Genomic DNA, 15,090 nt, shown 5'->3' on the forward strand with positions numbered 1-15,090 from the left:
ACCAATTACCTCAATGAGGAGACATCAGATAGCAGTAATCTTAATTTTTGGCACTTCTGGATTCATGTTAACTACCTGAAATCTCCTTTTGCATGCTTGCTTCAAATCTTGGCAGCCACTGCTCCTTCTTTGTGATTTCAAACATATCCCATCTGGCCAGTATTATAGATTTGAGGGCATAGGAAAGATAAATTGCCTACTTGTCCTCATTAACTAGTCTGGATTCCTTTTGCTTGCTCTCCATTTTATCTTTTTATGCAGGTCTGTAATGTGAAGGGATTTGTTTTCTGTTTTCTCTTCTTTCCTATGGGATCTTTAAATGACAGCTCTTGAGGTTCTGGATGATAAATTAACTTTTCTGGGTACTGTAAATAATGAAAGAGGAAAGATGATCTCATGGACAAAGCACAGGATTAGGACTCAGGAGATCTGAATTCTGTTCCCAGCTCTACCACGGGCTTACTGTGTGATCTTGGGCAAGTCACTGCACCTTGGTGCTTCACTTTCCTCATCTATAAAATGGTGACATGTACCTCATAAGGGGATTGAGTGATTGATTGATTAATATTTGTAAAGTTCTTTGAGATTTTCTGGTGGAAAGTTGTATAGAAATGAAAGGGCATTTACTATTATTAGCACTAGTGGTACAAACACCAGCACCTGTTCATTACATGTTCTTCTTTCTCCTATTGCTGTGTGAAAGACCCATGCAAATGGCTAACAGCCTGGCTATGTATGGGAAATGGTAAAAATAACTATACTCAAAGTCTTGTAAAATTCTTGAAATAAATAAGCTGAAAATAGAAGAATAATTGCCTCTAATCTTTCAGTTATAGTAATTTTAGATGTAGTAGGTTGTAAAAATATTTTCGGGCATAATTTGTCATTTTTAAATTGGCAGAGTCCCTTTAACTGGAGTTGCTGGCTTTTCTTTGCAGCTAAGGTGATGTTAATAGTCGTACTTAATTTCAAATTATGATCTGTTAGGATGTGAGGGCAGTTGTAGGTCCATAATAAAATATCTTTGCTTCTTTTTTATGACAGTTGGGTGTTGATAAACAATTGTGAATTGTGCAATAGTGCTTGTGTTAAATAAAGTAGAAAAATTACCTGTGGCTAGATTTTTCTAATCCTATGGAACTTTTTCCTATTGGCTTTAGTTAGTATGCAACTCTTATTATTTCCTTGAGCTTCTATGGTATAATGAAAAGTTCAGGCTTGGATAAGGAATGGTCAGGTAAAAATGCAGAAATGAGCTGCAGCTGAAGTAGTGCAGGCAGATTCTGACCTAAAATAAATACAGCAGTTTCAGTGACTAAAGCCACATGGAAAGCCTTTGAATAAGGTAGCTACCTGAGTAGCTGGAGGCCTCTTTTTTTAATCACTACATTAAAGCAAGCAACTTTAGCTCAGTTTACACTGTTTATATCAAATCTTTGTGATCCTGTTTAGACTTAAGTTATCAAAGCAAAGGTCAATCAAGAGTGATTAAGCATTATTAAGAGAAATTGGCATCTTTGAGTTATATAATGTCAGAAAATGGATGTCTGAGTAGTTCTCAGTATACAAAGACTTTTTATAAAAGATATCTGTAAACTTAGATATTTTACAGTACATCTTGAATGCAAAAATAATAATTTCATGCTTGCCATATTTCTAAAATAAAAGCAATGGACCAATGCTAGTAAAAATGCTGTTTTAAGAGACTATTTTTAAAATAAGATGTCTCAGACTAACATTGAGGAGATGACTAGCAATTGTGCAAATTGCTCAAAATTTCTTTTTTCTAAAGCTAGTCGGCATATGGAACAAATTGCTGAAGTCAGAGGAAATAAGCAGTATAAATCTACTGAAGATAGAGCTGGATAATCTCTTTTTGTATGTGAAGAAATAGAGAGCAAGAATAGAGCCAGTAATTAAATATTTGAGGCGGAGATAAGTAAATGTTTCTTGGGTTTGTAAGTTACACATTAAACAGATCAAGCGTATTTCTTCCTTTTAAAACTGGTGTAATTCAGAAATAATTTAAATTGAATTAGCAATGAAAGCATAATATTGCCTTTTTCTTTTGATGAAAAATGAACTGTTAGCCGTTTTTAACTTAAAAAATACTTAATTTTAAAAATAGTGGCCATTGACCATGTTTTAACTACATTTTGAATTGTGAATACCCGCCATATGTGTATTTCAGAATATAATCAATATTAGCTGTATATGCAATAAATTTTCTTGAATGCACAGTATTGATTGCACAGTATATTGTTTCTCTATGCACCGTAGGCATTGTATAGGAGCACTTTTTTGTATTTAAATCAGTGATGTAAAATACACATCCAGGATTTATTGTCTAAAAATAAAGAATCTGGTGCTATCAATTTCACTCATTTTTGTGGGTTTCCTTTCTTGCTTTGAAAAGCAAAATCTTGCTCTGTAAATAAGGACCATTGCTCCTTGAATAACTAGATACAGATAGGAAGTTTTTAATAGTAAGCTGAGGGGTATGATGAGAAACTAATAACTAACGAAGACAACACAACCCAAAACTTAATTTTATTCTAACTGTATGGAATCTCTCTCTCATGAAATAGAATCCAGTATTCTTTGGACAAAATTCAGATATATTGGTTTAAAAGAGAGAAGACTGATCCATCTGTTAGCCTTTTAAGTGGCAACATTTATTAGCAAAAAGAAAAGGAGTACTTGTGGCACCTTAGAGACTAACAAATTTATTTGAGCATAAGCTTTCGTGAGCTACAGCTCACTTCATCGGATGCATTTGGTGGAAAATACAGTGGGGAGATTTATATACACACACACAGAGAACATGAAACAATGGGTTTTGTCATCACTGTAAGGAGAGTGATCACTTAAGATGAGCCATCAGCAGCGGGGGGGGGGGGGGGGGGAGGGAAAGGAGGAAAACCTTTCATGGTGACAAGCAAGGTGGGCCATTTCCAGCAGTTAACAAGAACATTTGAGGAACAGTGGGGGGTGGGGTGGGGGAGAGAAATAACATGGGGAAATAGTTTTACTTTGTGTAATGACTCATCCATTCCCAGTCCTGAGGAGGGAGTCTACATAGCCAGACAATCCTTCTGTCAGGGTGCCAATGCCTGAGATGATGGGGCATCCAGGATTTCCAGGTTTATGGATCTTGGCTAGCAGATAGAATACCCCAGGTCGGGGTTCTAGGGGTGTATCTGTGCGGATTTGTTCTTGTGCTTTTTCAGGGAGTTTCTTGAGCAAATGCTGTAGTTTCTTTTGGTAACTCTCAGTGGGATCAGAGGGTAATGGCTTGTAGAAAGTGGTGTTGGAGAGCTGCCTAGTAGCCTCTTGTTCATATTCATACCTATTCATGATGACGACAGCACCTCCTTTGTCAGCCTTTTTAATTATGATGTCAGAGTTGTTTCTGAGACTGTGGATGGCATTTGTGTTCTGCACGGCTGAGGTTATGGGGCAAGTGATGCTGCTTTTCCACAATTTCAGCTCGTGCACGTCGGCGGAAGCACTCTATGTAGAAGTCCAGTCTCCTGTTTCGACTTTCAGGAGGAGTCTACCCAGAATCCTTCTTTTTGTAGTGTTGGTAGGAAGGTCTCTGTGGGTTAATATCAGGCATTGGCACCCTGACAGTAGGATTGTCTGGCTATGTAGACTCTCTCCTCAGGCCCTACGTTACCAGCACTCCCAGCTATCTTCACGACACCGCTGACTTCCTGAGGAAACTACAATCCATTGGTGATCTTCCTAAAAACACTATCCTAGCCACTATGGATGTAGAAGCCTCTACACCGACATTCCACACAAAGATGGACTACAAGCCGTCAGGAACAGTATCCCCGATAATGTCACGGCTAACCTGGTGGCTGAACTTTGTGACTTTGTCCTCACCCATAACTATTTCACATTTGGGGACAATGTATACCTTCAAATCAGCGGCACTGCGATGGGTACCCGCATGGCCCCACAGTATGCCAACATTTTTATGGCTGACTTAGAACAACGTTTCCTCAGCTCTCGTCCCCTAATGCCCCTACTCTACTTGCGCTACATTGATGACATCTTCATCATCTGGACCCATGGAAAAGAAGCCCTTGAGGAATTCCACCATGATTTCAACAATTTCCATCCCACCATCAACCTCAGCCTGGACCAGTCCACACAAGAGATCCACTTCCTGGACACTACGGTGCTAATACGTGATGGTCACATAAACACCACCCTATATCGGAAACCTACTGACCGCTATTCATATCTACATGCCTCTAGCTTTCATCCAGATCATACCACACGATCCATTGTCTACAGCCAAGCTTTACGATATAACCACATTTGCTCCAACCCCTCAGACAAAGACAAACACCTACAAGATCTCTATGATGCATTCTTACCGCTACAATACCCACCTGCTGAAGTGAAGAACCAGATTGACAGAGCCAGAAGAGTACCCAGAAGTCACCTACTACAGGACAGGCCCAACAAAGAAAATAACAGAACGCCACTAGCTATCACCTTCAGCCCCCAACTAAAACCTCTCCAACGCATCATCGAGGATCTACAACCTATCCTGAAGGACGACCCATCACTCTCACAGATCTTGGGAGACAGGCCAGTCCTTGCTTACAGACAGCCCCGCAACCTGAAGCAAATACTCACCAGCAACCACACACTACACAACAGAACCACTAACCCAGGAACCTATCCTTGCAACAAAGTCCGTTGCCAACTGTGCCCACATATCTATTCAGGGGACACCATCATAGGGCCTAATCACATCAGCCACACTATCAGAGGCTCGTTCACCTGCACATCTACCAATGTGATATATACCATCATGTGTCAGCAATGCCCCTCTGCCATGTACATTGTTCAAACTGGACAGTCTCTACGTAAAAGAATAAATGGACACAAATCAGACATCAAGAATTATAACATTCAAAAACCAGTCGGAGAACACTTCAATCTCTCGGGTCACTCGATTACAGACCTGAGAGTGGCTATCCTTCAACAAAAAAACTTCAAAAACAGACTCCAATGAGAGACTGCTGAATTGGAATTAATTTGCAAACTGGATACAATTAACTTAGTTTTACTTTGTGTAATGACTCATCCATTCCCAGTCTCTATTCAAGCCTATTTCCCCATGTTATTTCTCCCCCCACCCCACCCCCCACTGTTCCTCAGATGTTCTTGTTAACTGCTGGAAATAGACTACCTTGCTTGTCACCATGAAAGGTTTTCCTCCTTCCCCTCCTTGCTGCTGGTGATGGCTCATCTTAAGTGATCACTCTCCTTACAGTGTGTATGACAAAACCCATTGTTTCATGTTCTCTGTGTGTGTATATAAATCTCCCCACTGTATTTTCCACCAAATGCATCCGATGAAGTGAGCTGTAGCTCACGAAAGCTTATGCTCAAATAAATTTGTTAATCTCTAAGGTGCCACAAGTACTCCTTTTCTTTTTGAGAATACAGACTAACACGGCTGCTATTCGAAACATTTATTAGCTGTCAAGAGGTGTCCCAAGAAAGAGAAGTATTTAATTGCAACTTCTAATAAAGTACAGGGAATTTTCCTTTGAGTACATTGCTCTGGTAGCTTTTAAACAGTTTTTTACAAAACCATAAATACATATGTCTACCTGTAATAAAAATTAATTTCCTGACCTGTAATATAACCGTGTTGTAGCCTATTAATGAATTTCAACTGTATACTGCAACCTGCATTATTAAAACCAATGTTTTAAGAGGTATGCAGAACCCCTGTTCACAAACTAGTAATGATACTAGTTAAGAAAAAACAAAAACATTTTGCATTACATCTGATGTTACCCCTTTGCCAATTACATTTTGCTTATTTTCCTTTTTTGCTTTATGATGTGCATTGTAGGAATAGGATATGAGTCAGAGATGGATTTCCTATTGCTGTGATCTCTAACAGGTGTATTTCAAATTATTATCCCTTGATACCAGCTGACATTAGTTCATGTACTGCTCAGGAGTAGGATTTTGTAGTGGGAAATTTAGACTCCACACACTAGAAGAACAATGCCACATTTTAATAAACTTGAGTTTAATATCTTATTAAAATCTTCTTAAGGTAACATTAACTTTTCCCTAGTTTTCTAGTCATTTTCCAGTCTGATTGTTTCCGTTTACAAATAAATCATAGCATTCTCATTTTATAAACCAACCTTTTCCTGTCTGATTCATTCACTGAGGTTGCAGTCCAGTTACATGACCTCATGTTTGCTTTGATGGTCATAAATTGTGATGAGTCAAATTCTGGATTGTAACATGTCCAAATTCATTGTGACAAGGATTTCTTAAATGCTTATCACCATGATAATTGGCCCTATTACAAATTAAATAATTAAAACACACACTTAACATTTTTACTGAGCAAGTAATATGCTGATTCTACCTTATGCTGTTCCCCACATGCTAATCTGCAGTAAAAAAAATAAGAAAATGGTATCTGCATGATGCCTAAATATGACGAGACTCTGAAAGAGAAAGTAAGCTCCAGAGCCTAAAAGACTCCTACAAAAATGCCCTATCCCCCCGTCTGCCCGGAGTAGTAGCAGATTCAGATCTTCTGTTTACCACACATCTTGGTAAAGCAAAGGATAAGAAAGAGGTGTAAAGAATAAACTACGAGCTACTAGCTCACCTGTAAATGTGTCTCGAAACTGACTTAATGCTCTTACATCCTGTCAAAATAGAGTACGTGATTCGGGGATTCTCTTATGTTGTGTTAAAATTGGTAAATGGTCTCTTCCCATATTCTAACTTTTTTTTTTTCCTACCCAAAAGTCGAAACCAGCTTTCAACATTGCCAGTACACATGTGTAGTCTACCGTTGAAAGTTTTGATAGCAAGTAATAATAAGTTGGTCTCACTTCCTGAAGAAATTGGACAGCTCAGACACCTGACAGAGCTTGTGAGTATATACTTATTGTTAATAATTGCTGTTCAGTCCTTTATTTATAAATGACTTGCTCTAATGGGTTTAAATTTCATTGAGATGAAATAACTTTATTCAACTGAGGGAGGAAGGATGGTCCAATGATTAGGATACTAGTCTAGGACTCATGAGACCAGGTTCAATTCCTTGATGTGCCACAGACTTCCTGTGTGACTTTGGGCAAGTCTCTCTGTGCCTCAGTTCCCCATTTGTAACATGGGGATAATAGTACTGCCCTGGCTCACTAGGGTGTTATGAGGGTAAATACAGTTTAAAGATTGTGAGGTGCTCAGATACAACAGTAATGGGGTGTAGATAAATACCTAAGATAGAATCAGAATGGAACTTTGTTTAAACAAATATGGTGCTACTAAGACATCCACATTAATTTATCATATATTCTGCATTCCAGATAAAAGTTCCGTGTGGGTGACTCCGGTTTCCTGCCATACACATATTATCCTATAAATAGAGTATACAGTCCTGTAACAGCTAGTGTCTGATGTCCCAGGATCTCTCCGTATCTCGTAGAGACAGTTGCGAGTGGTGATATATATGGCATTATTTGTTCCTAGAGTGTAAGGCCAGAAGGGACCAATAGATCATTTGGTCTGACCTGCTATATATCACAGACCATTGATTTTTGCCCAGTTACCCCTGTGTTGAGCCCAATAACTTGAGTTAGACTAAAGCATTTCAGTCCTCAGGAGACTAACTGTTGTGTCACAGGCAGAGAACAGGAAAGAGTGAGGTGCCACTAATGCCCATGCCTCTGCAGTCTCAGGGAATTGGTTAGGTGGGGTATGCCCAAACGATCCTAGTAGGTGATCTATGCTTTATGGATTAAAGCATGTATTTTAGATAGAAACCTAATCTCATAGTAAAGACTCCAAGTGATGGTGAGTCCACCCCCAGCCCTGGTAAGATGTTCCGGTGTTTAATTATCCTCATTGCTGGGAAATTGCAGCTTATTTTAAGGTTGTGTTTGTCTAACTTCAGCTTTCAGCCATGGGATCTTATTATGCCCTGGTCTGCAAGACTGAAAATCCCCCACTAGCCAATAACTTTTCCGTGTAAAAATACCTGGACACAGTGGTCAGGTCACCTCTCAGCCTTCTCTTCGATAAGCTGAACAGATTAACCCCCGTAAGATTCACATTATAAGATCCATCTTGAAGTGTGGACACCAGAACTGGACACAATATTCTAGTATTTGTAATGAATGCCTGAAAGCTCTAGCTAGAAATGTTGCCCTGATACACTGAAGTTCTACTGTACTTACTTCATTTTCCAGTTGTCCTAGAGTTGGTCTGGGCTGGCTCACTCACTTCTTTAGCTTTAGCAGCCTTTGCCAAGTTACAACAGTCAGACAAGGCTGTTGGATGTCAATTGTGAGGAACACCTTAGCCCTTGGAGGTACACTTGACATGGACATCAGTTTTCATGAACATGTCTATTGAATGAGTTTTACAGGTCAGCTGTCCAAACCTGACACCTTAGGCTTGAAATTGGAATTTTATTTCTCCTAGCCTCCCCTGAGCCTCCCCTGCCCCAGCAAAACTTATTTTAAAGCAGTCTTTATTCACCTTGTCGTCCTGAACTTAGGGAGTGATATTTTATAGAGATAGCCATGCCACCAGCTACCCCTCCTGAGACATGTCGCCAGTTGGTCTGCAATGGCTTACTGAATATTTGCAAAAAGAAAAGGAGTACTTGTGGCACCTTAGAGACTAACAAGGTGTCCTGCATATTTGCAGGACATTCCACTCATCTGCCACCCAGGGATATTCTTGGTGGGAATTGGTTGCTCCTATACAGATAGCTATCTTATTTTTTTTTCAAATACTTCAGCTTTTAATTTAGTTTTTCAGTGTGTTTATGAAACTTGTGGATTTAAAAAACAACCTAGACAACTTGACATGTTAGAGACAATTGCAATAGAATCTTGATAAGTGTGTAATTCATATTTGGGAATGGCATATAATTACAAAAGTACATGTATTCTTTAATGGGAGAGACAAGGACAGCAAGGCAATATCTTTTATTGGACCAGCTTCTGTTGGTAGAAGGGACAAGTTTTTGAGCTTCACAGAGCTCTTCTTCCTGGAGAAAGTAAGCAGAGCATCTGAGCTAAATACAAGGTGGGACAGATTGTTAAGCATAAGGGATTCACATGTGCACGTTTCAGTTCTACAAGTATATATGCTTTAATGATATACTCTGAGTATTCCTCGTGTGTGTGTACATTTGGGATTTTTTTTAAGAGCTTGGCACTCAATAAAAGTCAAATAGTGAGAAGTGAGGTGCACTGGTAGAGCTAAGGGCTACACCACATAGCTCTACTAGAGCTTCTCACTTTGTTCCCTGGCTGTCTACTGCAGGCGCCTGCTAATGCCCAGGTGCGTGTGAGGTTAATATTATTTTTGGGTGAGTTATTTAGTCTGGGCTGGCTTTTGTATTGGCAATTTAGTATGTATTTTCTCCTTTAATATGTTCTAAATGTTGTAAATTTGCCTAGAGGTTTTGAGGATAGGCCCTTGAAAAAGTATATGTCAGGTAGTGTGTCTCCAGGCTCTCCTGCTTTAGAGTCTGTGGAGGAATGGGAAATGGACAGTCTGTGGAGGAATGATAGAAATGTACACTAACAAGCTAGTTTGCTAACTTACTATACATGGAAATATCATTATACCTTCACTTTTTCCATAATGTATAACTTGTCTAAAGAGCTTTTATGATCTAGTGTCATTTCTCCTGGGTTCATTCTTTTCTTTGCTCTGCTGTTGTTGGGAGACTGAAAAAATTTTGTGCTTCTGTTTCCCATCTGTAAAATGGGGATAATTAATACTTAACTTTGTCACAGTGCTGAAACTTAATGAATGTTAGTAAAGCACTTTGACAATCTTAGGTGTCATAAGTGTTTGTTTATTTTTTTCAAGTTTATAAATAAAACACTGCCTGTCAGAGTTAATGTACATACACCTACAAAACCAGAAGGCAGGAATTGCCTGTTAGCATTGGGATTTATTTAAACAGGCTGACAGTATCAAAACAAAAAGAAAAGGAGGACTTGTGGCACCTTAGAGACTAACAAATTTATTTGAGCATAAGCTTTTGTGAGCTACAGCTCCTTCAATGCATCCGATGAAGTGAGCTGTAGCTCATGAAAGCTTATGCTCAAATAAATTTGTTAGTCTCTAAGGTGCCACAAGTACTCCTTTTCTTTTTGCGAATACAGACTAACACGGCTACTACTCTGAAACAGTAGCAAAACAGTGTCTCACTTCGTAGTTTTGTTTTGCAGGACGTGAGCTGTAATGAAATACAGACAATACCTCCACAGATTGGCAGTCTGGAGTCTTTGCGTGACCTGAACATTAGGAGAAATCATTTGGTGCATTTACCTGAAGGTAAGATCAGCAGATGAAAGTCTGTCATATGTAACAACTGAGATTTTTGACACTTTTATACTTTTTAAAGCTTGTTTTCCTAAGAGCTAGTAGTAAGCATACTGTTCATTATAGCTACTAGATTGAATGTTTGTTTTCTATCTCCAGAACTTGCAGAATTGTCTTTGATTCGATTAGATTTCTCCTGCAATAAAATCACAACAATCCCTGTTTGTTATCGGAACCTCAGGCATCTTCAGACAATCACACTAGATAACAACCCTCTACAGTCACCCCCTGCACAGGTGAATTATAATTTGGAATTAGAATGTCTGCTATTTTCACTAGAGGATGTAAAATGAGATTTGAAACTCAATGGTTTAAAACTTTCTTTTGTGAACAGTAAGATTTTAAAGAACCTGTATTTCTCTAGAGACCTTAAAGAAACCCACGGCAAAAATACTCTTCCACTTCCCTTAATTTAGTTCTCCTACTGGTAGTAGATATGTGGTTTTGTAGGTTTTTTATGTAGGAATTCCTGCAGTAACCTTTTGAAAAAAATTCTCATTGTACAGTATAAGTAAAATAAGCAAGTTGCTCTAGATCAGAGTAAGCTTTGGGGGAGAAGAAGAGCTATGAACATTTTTGAGCCATTCTACTGTTGAAGTAGTGAACAGGGAAACTAAAAGTGCAATGCATTTTCATTCATTTTACAGCAGCCTGCCCAAAATGCAGCCTACAGGCTAAGTACAATGTGATCAATGGCTGACTTCATCTTTAACATGTATGTATAGCCCTGGGGAATGACCTGCTTCCTCTGAATCAGAGTGGGAAGTGCTGTGACCTATAGTTTCCATAGATTCTACCTCCATATTAAAGATGAAGGGAGTTAGAAGTGGCTTCACTTGATTCAAATTAGGCCTGGCTCTTGGCAAGCTGCCATTGCCACCTTGGTTGGTCAAGGTTTGGATGCCTCTGCTGTAGTTCCAAGTTTTACCCCTTACAAATACATATAGCTCCTTGTTTAGAGAAGATCATTGACATGATAAACCCTTATGAGCAAGTTTACAGAAAGGATTCCACACAGTCCAGATGTTTTTGGAAAAAGCTTCCAGTTTTTTATGATGCATATATTCTGTAACACTTCAATGCAGTTGTTTGTAATGGTGCGAGGTTCAAAAAAATGGATGAAGAGCTGTAAGGACGTTATAAGCATTTATTTTTTGACCTTTGAGTATGGTAATACATTATTCACAACAGCTAGTTAATGTCTGTACAGCGCTTTGATGAAATAAAGTGCTCAATATGTTTATGGATTTCCTTTTTCGTAGATATGCATAAAAGGAAAAATCCACATATTTAAATACCTGAACATAGAAGCGTGCAAGATAGCTCCAGACTTGCCTGATTATGATAGGAGGCCCATGGGATTTGGCTCTTGGTAAGTTTGTGCATATTTTGTTTGATGTGGATTGGGGAAAACTTGTCTACTCTCCTGAATTCAGAAGAGGCAGAAACTAGATCCACTGATTGTTGGTTAGTGTACATTTCACCAATGATTGTGGCCTTGAAGAACAATGTGGTGTGTGTCACCCTGTGAGCCGTTCTAGCAGTCGTCCAGTCAAGACAGGTTAGAAGGAAAAATGAAATAATATCACAATTCAGCCAGTGCTAAAGGGCACACCCTCTCGAGGAAAAAAAAAAAGTTTGGTGTCTTAAGGCTATGGTAGAAGGAAGTTCTATTTTAAAGACATTAATCTATGTTTTTACTTAATAAAATCTTAGGGTTTTTCCAATATCTACTACAGTCTAACGTTGTGATTTTTAATCTTTTGTACATGATTGTATAACTGTTCTGCTGTAACTACAGGTATAAGTGCTGATCCCACCCCTTTAGTAGACTCTTTTATTCTTGGCAGGCTTTCATTTGGCACAAATGCTTAATACAGTAACTCAGGTATTAGAAAAAAGAAAAGGAGTACTTGTGGCACCTTAGAGACTAATAAATTTATTTGAACATAAGCTTTCATGAGCTACAGCTCACTTCATCGAATGCATCCGGGTATTAGAACAGTCAACCACATCAGCTTCTAAATTAAGATGTCTAGTGAAAAGTAGAAGTACACTATATATTTATACTACACATTTAAGAGAAAAGCAAAGTAATAAGGTAGGAGACTAACTAGAAGAAAAAGAATATATTCTCAGTGATCAGACAAACTAACACTGAGCCAGAGGGAATATATATCTATAACATGCACCCCGGGCGGAACACGATTAATAAATAAATCTAATAAGCCAGTGCAGTTGTACCAAAGGCCTATAAAGGAGACTTTACGCCAACAGACAGCTCCTCATCAAGTCTAGAATCCACATTTGATAAACATCTTTCCAGATGGGGTCAACATGAATGCTTTCTGAAAGTCACTTGTCTCTTTAGAGAGTAATCTCTTCAGGACAGGGACCCACACCTAGCACAATCGGGTGCTATTTGAGACAAATAAAGTTGTGGCATATAAATCAGAGTATGTGATTCTAGCCTGTATGTGACGCTGGTGAGGCCGCATTTGGAATACTGTTAAGATTAAAATTATTTAGGTCTTTTGTTAGCTAAATTTATAATGCAGTCTTAGTTTCTTATTATAATAAAGTGCATATTGCAAAAAAGAAGTTGATACAGGGATCTAAGGAGCATCTGTATTCAGAAAGGCTAAGGAAATTAGGGCACCTTTATTGTGACATAAATTGCCCAGTCCAACCAACTGTATCTAAAGCTATTGATCTCCAGTGTAGTTTTTCTTTTGAAAAGCATAAAATTGATAAGTAGAGTATGTGTTTATTGAAAAGATTTTCATTTCATGTAATGAAAGAATTCACATATTTTACCATTATTCACAGTACCAATATAAAAGCTTGGGCAGAACCCACTCACAGTGCCTCCTCCAGATGGGCAATTTCACTTCAAGCATGTGTGGACTGGCTTGCTTTTGTCCATGTCTCCATCCCTGCCGGGCACCATGAAAATAGATATATCTGAAGTGGATAAGAGAGATGGCATAGAACTCTTTGTTGCTCATGTACTGATTATATCACTTACCAGTCTCTTTTAGTGGCTCCCATAGTGGCTTCACATGCATATTGAGCAAATATGTGTGGAAGAGAATAGATTTCTGTAGGAACCAACATAAAGGAGCCAATGGAGATGAGCTGCTGCCCAAAATCAGAATTTCTTCTAGAATTTCTGAGATGAAAGAACAGAACAACTCCTGCACAATACAGTATACTCTAGTTAATGCCCATAGGCAAGTCAACAGAGCCGTTGGTCAATGATATCACAGGCTGTTGACAAAACTAAAAATAATCAGCATATATATATATACCTGACTTTTGTCTTTTGCTCTGTGGAGGTTATATAGTGACCCTGGGCAATTTGAAAAAGTATGGAATTAAACCTGAGTTGATGTAAAGCTGGTTTCAAAGCTAATGTGACAGTTACCAAGCTAACTGCACGACAGTCCTTTCTCAGGGTCTCACTGAGTGCACCCCAGCAGATGTCAGGCCTTGTGGCTTTACCCCTTCTGGGGTGGACTTCTTTGAAAGTGTGTTCCTGCGGCTGTCTTATTTCTTAGGCTATGTGTGCACTGCAGCTGGGAGGTGTAATTCCCAGCTTGGGTAGACTTCCATGTGCTAGCTCTGCTTAAACTAGCATGTTAAAAATAGCAGTGCGGCTGCATGGGCAGCTGCTCGGATTAACTGCCTGAATACGTACCTTGGATCTCAGAGGGATTGTACTGAGGCAACTAACTTAAGCCACCACCCAGGCAGCTACTGCCACACTGCTATTTTTATGCATTTCTGCTTGAGCTAGCACGTGTACATCTACTCAAGCTGGAAATTACACCTCGCAGCTGCAGTGTAGACGTAGCCTTGGTCCTTGTTGCATTTCCTGCCTAGACCAACCCTCACCTCTGGTCTGACTTAACCTTTGAGTTCAAGTAGGCAGCAGTACAAAACTGAAGAGGGAAACAGTCACATACAGTATTCATAAGAATAATGCAGGTATCACATGTAGTAATTTCACTGAAGTTTTACACAAATGTAAAATTCTCTGATTAAGTGACAAACTTGTAGTGCTGCTAGTGAAATCAGAAGCACTAAATCATTGTAGATTCTGACAGGAGAAAATTTTGGCTTCTTTATAAATATTTCTAATTGAGAATTTTGCTGCTGGCCCACACTGCCTTTTTTTTTTTTTTTTTTTTTTTTGGACTCATGTAAAGTTATCCTAAACACAATACCAGTGCGCTCTCCTGTGTTTTAGCCAGGTTTTAAAACTATTGCTTTATTTAATTGTTACTACCATTTTCAATAGAAAACTGGTTCCCAGTCTTTCAGATGTTTGTATCAATTTACCAGAATAAGATATTGACTGTACCGATCAGTGTCTTTAGACTCCTGTTAAGTTATGTGACCTTTAACCTTTGGGCTGGTCCAGACCAATCTCTTAGCTGTAGGACTGACATGTGGAGCGCTCAAGCTCAACATTGGATTATGCATAACTGAATGGAAGGGAGGAGGCAGCAGTGCCTCGCAGGAGCCTAGCACTAGGTTCAGTGTTGAGGTAGGGAGGTTAAGTCTGGAATGCAAGACATAAAAGTTTGAAGTACTGGTACATGGATTGCTGGAGTAGGAATCAGTTGTACTGATTATGTTTTGAAAGGGTCTGGTAGTTATATT

The 15,090-nt window shown here is 39.0% G+C and overlaps 1 protein-coding gene across 2 annotated transcripts in view; it reads left to right on the forward strand.

Moving 5' to 3' along the window:
* LRCH3 (leucine rich repeats and calponin homology domain containing 3) overlaps positions 1-15,090 on the forward strand; it is a 113,011-nt gene that overhangs the window by 42,371 nt on the left and 55,550 nt on the right. For both annotated transcript variants that reach the window (XM_043492757.1, XM_043492756.1), the window contains exons 3-6: positions 6,817-6,943; positions 10,269-10,374; positions 10,522-10,658; positions 11,685-11,794. In XM_043492757.1, coding sequence (XP_043348692.1) covers positions 6,817-6,943; positions 10,269-10,374; positions 10,522-10,658; positions 11,685-11,794 — 480 coding nt within the window. The remainder of the gene's footprint in view (positions 1-6,816; positions 6,944-10,268; positions 10,375-10,521; positions 10,659-11,684; positions 11,795-15,090) is intronic.

This window comes from Dermochelys coriacea, chromosome 9 (assembly GCF_009764565.3).
Source record: "Dermochelys coriacea isolate rDerCor1 chromosome 9, rDerCor1.pri.v4, whole genome shotgun sequence".
Taxonomy (NCBI): Eukaryota; Metazoa; Chordata; order Testudines; family Dermochelyidae; genus Dermochelys; species Dermochelys coriacea.